This window comes from Penaeus japonicus, unplaced genomic scaffold (assembly GCF_977035675.1).
Source record: "Penaeus japonicus unplaced genomic scaffold, GWHDUDI00000001_assembly GWHDUDI00000011, whole genome shotgun sequence".
Classification (NCBI taxonomy): Eukaryota; Metazoa; Arthropoda; class Malacostraca; order Decapoda; family Penaeidae; genus Penaeus; species Penaeus japonicus.
In genome coordinates, this window is record NW_028234413.1 from 34,519,346 (window position 1) to 34,524,345 (window position 5,000).

General features: G+C 63.9%; 1 protein-coding gene across 1 annotated transcript in view; it reads right to left on the bottom strand.

Annotated features, from left to right (window-relative positions):
* The window catches only part of LOC122260726 (monocarboxylate transporter 3), a 14,609-nt gene that overhangs the window by 7,576 nt on the left and 2,033 nt on the right, over positions 1 to 5,000 (bottom strand). The window contains exons 2-4 of the mRNA XM_086542000.1: positions 3,858 to 4,943; positions 3,536 to 3,662; positions 39 to 182 (exon numbers count right to left, since the gene is read on the bottom strand). Coding sequence (XP_086398126.1) covers positions 39 to 182; positions 3,536 to 3,662; positions 3,858 to 4,937 — 1,351 coding nt within the window. The 5' untranslated portion in view covers positions 4,938 to 4,943. The remainder of the gene's footprint in view (positions 1 to 38; positions 183 to 3,535; positions 3,663 to 3,857; positions 4,944 to 5,000) is intronic.

Sequence of the window (5,000 nt, forward strand, 5' to 3'; positions counted from 1 at the left end):
TAACTCTACACTTTTCCGGATTCATCCACCATACTCACCATACATGACGGATATTGTGAGGAAGAATAAATACGGGTTAGTAATGGGGGCTGATGCCATGATGGCGATCGAGCAGACGACGGCCGCCACCGCCCCAACAACCCGGTGCGAGAACCGCAGACCCAGAGGCTCCGCCCACAGACCTGGCAGGAGGAAAAGAGGGCTAAAGTCTCTTCGTGGGCGGGAAGCGGAGATTGGGTCATACGCACGCACATAAACACACAAATACAATAACACATGAGTGCAAACGCACACAATTACATCCACACACACACACACATACAATAACACACGAGTACAAACAAACACACGCGCAAACACAATAAAACACGAATGCAAACAACACAAGCACATCCACACATACATATAATAAAACACGAGTACAAACACACAAATACAGTAACACACACAATAACAATAACCAAGAATGCAAACACACATAAGGACATCCACTAACACACATACAATAACACATGAATGCAAACAGACACAAGCACATCTACACACACACACACATATACAATGACACACGAGTGATTACAAACACACACGATCACACACTCGCGTCCTTGACATCGCCCCCCTATTCCCTCGCGTTCCTGGCAGCGCCCCCCTATTCCCTCGCGTTCCTGGCAGCGCCTCCCTATTCCCTCGCGTTCCTGGCAGCGCCCCCCTATTCCCTCGCGTCCCTGGCATCCCCCCTATTCCCTCGCGTTCCTGGCAGCGCCCCCCTATTCCCTCGCGTTCATGGCAGCGCCCCCCTATTCCCTCGCGTTCATGGCAGCGCCCCCCTATTCCCTCGCGTCCCTGGCATCCCCCCTATTCCCTCGCGTTCCTGGCAGCGCCCCCCTATTCCCTCGCGTTCCTGGAAGCGCCCCCCTATTCCCTCGCGTTCCTGGCAGCGCCCCCCTATTCCCTCGCGTCCCTGGCATCCCCCCTATTCCCTCGCGTTCCTGGCAGCGCCCCCCTATTCCCTCGCGTTCCTGGCAGCGCCCCCCTATTCCCTCGCGTTCCTGGAAGCGCCCCCCTATTCCCTCGCGTTCCTGGCAGCGCCCCCCTATTCCCTCGCGTTCCTGGCAGCGCCCCCCTATTCCCTCGCGTTCCTGGAAGCGCCCCCCTATTCCCTCGCGTCCCTGGCAGCGCCCCCCTATTCCCTCGCGTTCATGGCAGCGCCCCCTATTCCCTCGCGTTCCTGGAAGCGCCCCCCTATTCCCTCGCGTTCCTGGCAGCGCCCCCCTATTCCCTCGCGTTCCTGGCAGCGCCCCCCTATTCCCTCGCGTTCCTGGCAGCGCCCCCCTATTCCCTCGCGTTCCTGGCAGCGCCCCCCTATTCCCTCGCGTTCATGGCAGCGCCCCCCTATTCCCTCGCGTTTCTGGCAGCGCCCCCCATATTCCCTCGCGTCCCTGGCATCCCCCCTATTCCCTCGCGTTCCTGGCAGCGCCCCCCTATTCCCTCGCGTTCCTGGCAGCGCCCCCCTATTCCCTCGCGTTTCTGGCAGCGCCCCCCTATTCCCTCGCGTCCCTGGCATCCCCCCTATTCCCTCGCGTTCCTGGAAGCGCCCCCCTATTCCCTCGCGTTCCTGGCAGCGCCCCCCTATTCCCTCTCGTCCCTGGCAGCGCCCCCCTATTCCCTCCCGTCCCTGGCAGCGCCCCCTATACCTACTCGTCCCTGGCAGCGCCCCCCTATTCCCTCGCGTCCCTGGCATACCCCCTATTCCCTCGCGTCCTGCAGCGCCCCCTATTCCCTCGCGTTCCTGGCAGCGCCCCCCTATTCCCTCGCGTCCCTGGCATCCCCCCTATTCCCTCGCGTTCCGCATCCCCCCCTCTTCCCTCGCATCCCCCCCTATTCCCTCGCGTCCCTGGCAGCGCCCCCCTATTCCCTCGCGTCCTGGCAGCGCCCCCCTATTCCCTCGCGTTCCTGGCATCCACCCTATTCCCTTGCGTCCCTGGAAGCGCCCCCCTATTCCCTCGCGTCCCGGACGCCCCCCTATTCCCTCCGTTCCTGCAGCGCCCCTATTCCTCGCGTCCCTGGCAGTCCCCCTATTCCTTCGCGTTCCTGGCAGCGCCCCCCCATTCTCTCGCTTCCCGCAGCGCCCCCCTCTTCCCTCGCGTCCCTGGCAGCGCCCCCCTATTCCCTCGCGTCCCTGGCAGCGCCCCCCTATTCCCTCGCGTCCCTGGCAGCGCCCCCCTATTCCCTCGCGTTCCTGGCAGCGCCCCCCTATTCCCTCGCGTCCCTGGCAGCGCCCCCCTATTCCCTCGCGTCCCTGGCATCCCCCCTATTCCCTCGCGTCCCTGGCATCGCCCCCCTATTCCCTCACGTACCTGGCATCCCCCCCCATTCCCTCATGTCCCTGGCAGCGCCCCCTATTTCCTTGCGTCCCTGGCAGCGCCCCCCTATCCCCTCGCGTCCCTGGCAGCGCCCCCCTATTCCCTCCCGTCCCTGGCAGCGCCCCCCTATTCCCTCCCGTCCCTGGCAGCGCCCCCCTATTCCCTCCCGTCCCTGGCAGCGCCCCCCTATTCCCTCCCGTCCCTGGCAGCGCCCCCCTATTCCCTCTCGTCCCTGGAAGCGCCCCCCTATTCCCTCCCTTCCCTGGCAGCGCCCCCCTATTCCCTCTCGTCCCTGGAAGCGCCCCCCTATTCCCTCCCGTCCCTGGCAGCGCCCTCTATTCCCTCGCGTCCCTGGTATCCCCCTATTCCCTCGCGTTCCTGGCAGCGCCCCCCTATTCCCTCCCGTCCCTGGCAGCGCCCCCTATTCCCTCTCGTCCCTGGAAGCGCCCCCCTATTCCCTCTCGTCCCTGGAAGCTCCCCCCTATCCCATCGCGTCCCTGGCATCCCCCCTATTCCCTCGCGTCCCTGGCAGCGCCCCCCTATTCCCTCGCGTCCCTGGCAGCGCCCCCCTATTCCCTCGCGTCCCTGGCATCCCCCCTATTCCCTCTCGTCCCTGGCAGCGCCCCCCTATTCCCTCGCGTTCCTGGCAGCGCCCCCCTATTCCCTCGTGTGCCTGACAGCGCCCCCTATTCCCTCCCGTCCCTGGTAGCGTCCCCCTATTCCCTCGCGTCCCTGGCAGCGCCCCCCTATCCCATCGCGTCCCTGGCATCCCCCCCTATTCCCTCCCGTCCCTGGCAGCGCCCCCTATTCCCTCCCGTCCCTGGCAGCGCCCCCCTATTCCCTCGCGTCCCTGGCAGCGCCCCTTATCCCATCGCGTCCCTGGCATCCCCCCTATTCCCGCGTTCTGCCTCCATATTCCCTCGTGTGCCTGACAGCGCCCCCTATTCCCTCCTGTCCCTGGTAGCGTCCCCCTATTCCCTCGCGTCCCTGGCAGCGCCCCCCCCATTCCCATCGCGTCCCTGGCAGCGCCCCCTATTCCCTCGCGTCCCTGGCAGCGCCCCCCTATTCCCTCACGTCCCTGACATCCCCCCCCATTCCCTCATGTCCCTGGCAGCGCCCCCTATTTCCTTGCGTCCCTGGCAGCGCCCCCCCCCCACTCCCCATCCTACCTGCGAAACACCACACGGCGCTCTGCACATTGAATATCCACGTCCCAAGCGCCGCCGGGGCTTCCAGCTCCGTCAGTTGCGCGCCGAGCAACGTCGCGGTACTCAAGCTTATGCCGCTCAGGATCAGCTGGGAAAAAATAGCACTATATTACTTCTTATGATAAACATTTATATGTATTTATCTTATCTAGCATCCGATTCCACACACACATACACACGCTCGTCTAAAAAAAAAAAAAAAAAAAAAAAAATCATCTGTGTTATTGAGTTTAAAATGTGTCCTTGGCAAATGACCGAAAGAAGAACGAGCGAGGCGCCCTACCAGAGTGATGAATCCGGAGCCGACGATGCACCAGCCCCAGCCCCCGTCGCGGGCGGCCCTTCCCTCCTCACTGGGAGACTCGAGCTCTGCCGGGGAAGGGTTGGTGTCCCCTGTTCGTTGAATCACATTAACGGTGGGATGCAGCGGCGTGGCCAGGGGTGGGGCAGCTTGCGTGGGCGAGGCAGCGCCCCCCTCCTTCTCCACAGCAAGAAACGTGGGAGGAGCATCCCTATCCTTCTCCTCGAGGGGAGTGAGTGTGGAGGGAGTGGCACCTCCCCCCTCCGCGTGGGCAGTGAGCGGCGGCGGGGCGTCACTGACCTCCACCTCAGACGTATCGACCGTAGACTGGACAGCGCCCCCCTCCTCCTTGGGTAGGGCATCGCCCCCCTCCTCCTTGGGTAGGGCAGCGCCCCCCTCCTCCTTGGGTAGGGCAGCGTCTCCCTCCTCCTTGGGTAGGGCTGCGCCCCCCTCCTCCTTGGGTAGGGCTGCGCCCCCCTCCTCCTTGGGTAGGGCAGCGTCTCCCTCCTCCTTGGGTAGGGCTGCGCCCCCCTCCTCCTTGGGTAGGGCTGCGCCCCCCTCCTCCTTGGGTAGGGCAGCGCCCCCCTCCTCCTTGGGCAGCGCAGCGCTCCTTACCTCCTTAGGGGCGGCGAGCGGGGAAGGGAGGGCACTTCTCTCATCCTTCAGGACGACGAATGCTGTTGGAGCAGCATCATTCTCCATCTCGGTGGTGCTCCCATCCTCCTTCAGGCCCTTGAGCATGGACTGAGGGGCGCCCCCCCTCTCATCAAGGGTAGTGGACGTGGGTGGAGCGACAGCCCCTTCCTCTGGGGCAGCGGGCGCGACTAGAGAAACGCTCCCCTCTGCGCCCTCCTCGGGTGCAGCAGGGGTGGCCGGGGTGGCGCTCCCGTCCTCCTTCAGGCCAGCGAACATGGGCAAAGTGGCCCCCTCCATCTCTTCTAGAGTACTGAACGTGGGCAGGGCATCGCCCCCCTCCTCCTGGAGCGCAGCGAGCCTGGGCAGGGTGGTACCCTCATCTTCCTCGACGGCAGTGAACGCGGGCTTAGGTGAGTCCTCCGTCATGGCGCCCTGTCAATACGCGTGTTGTTATCATTACTGTTATTGTCGCTAGTTCATTAACCATAC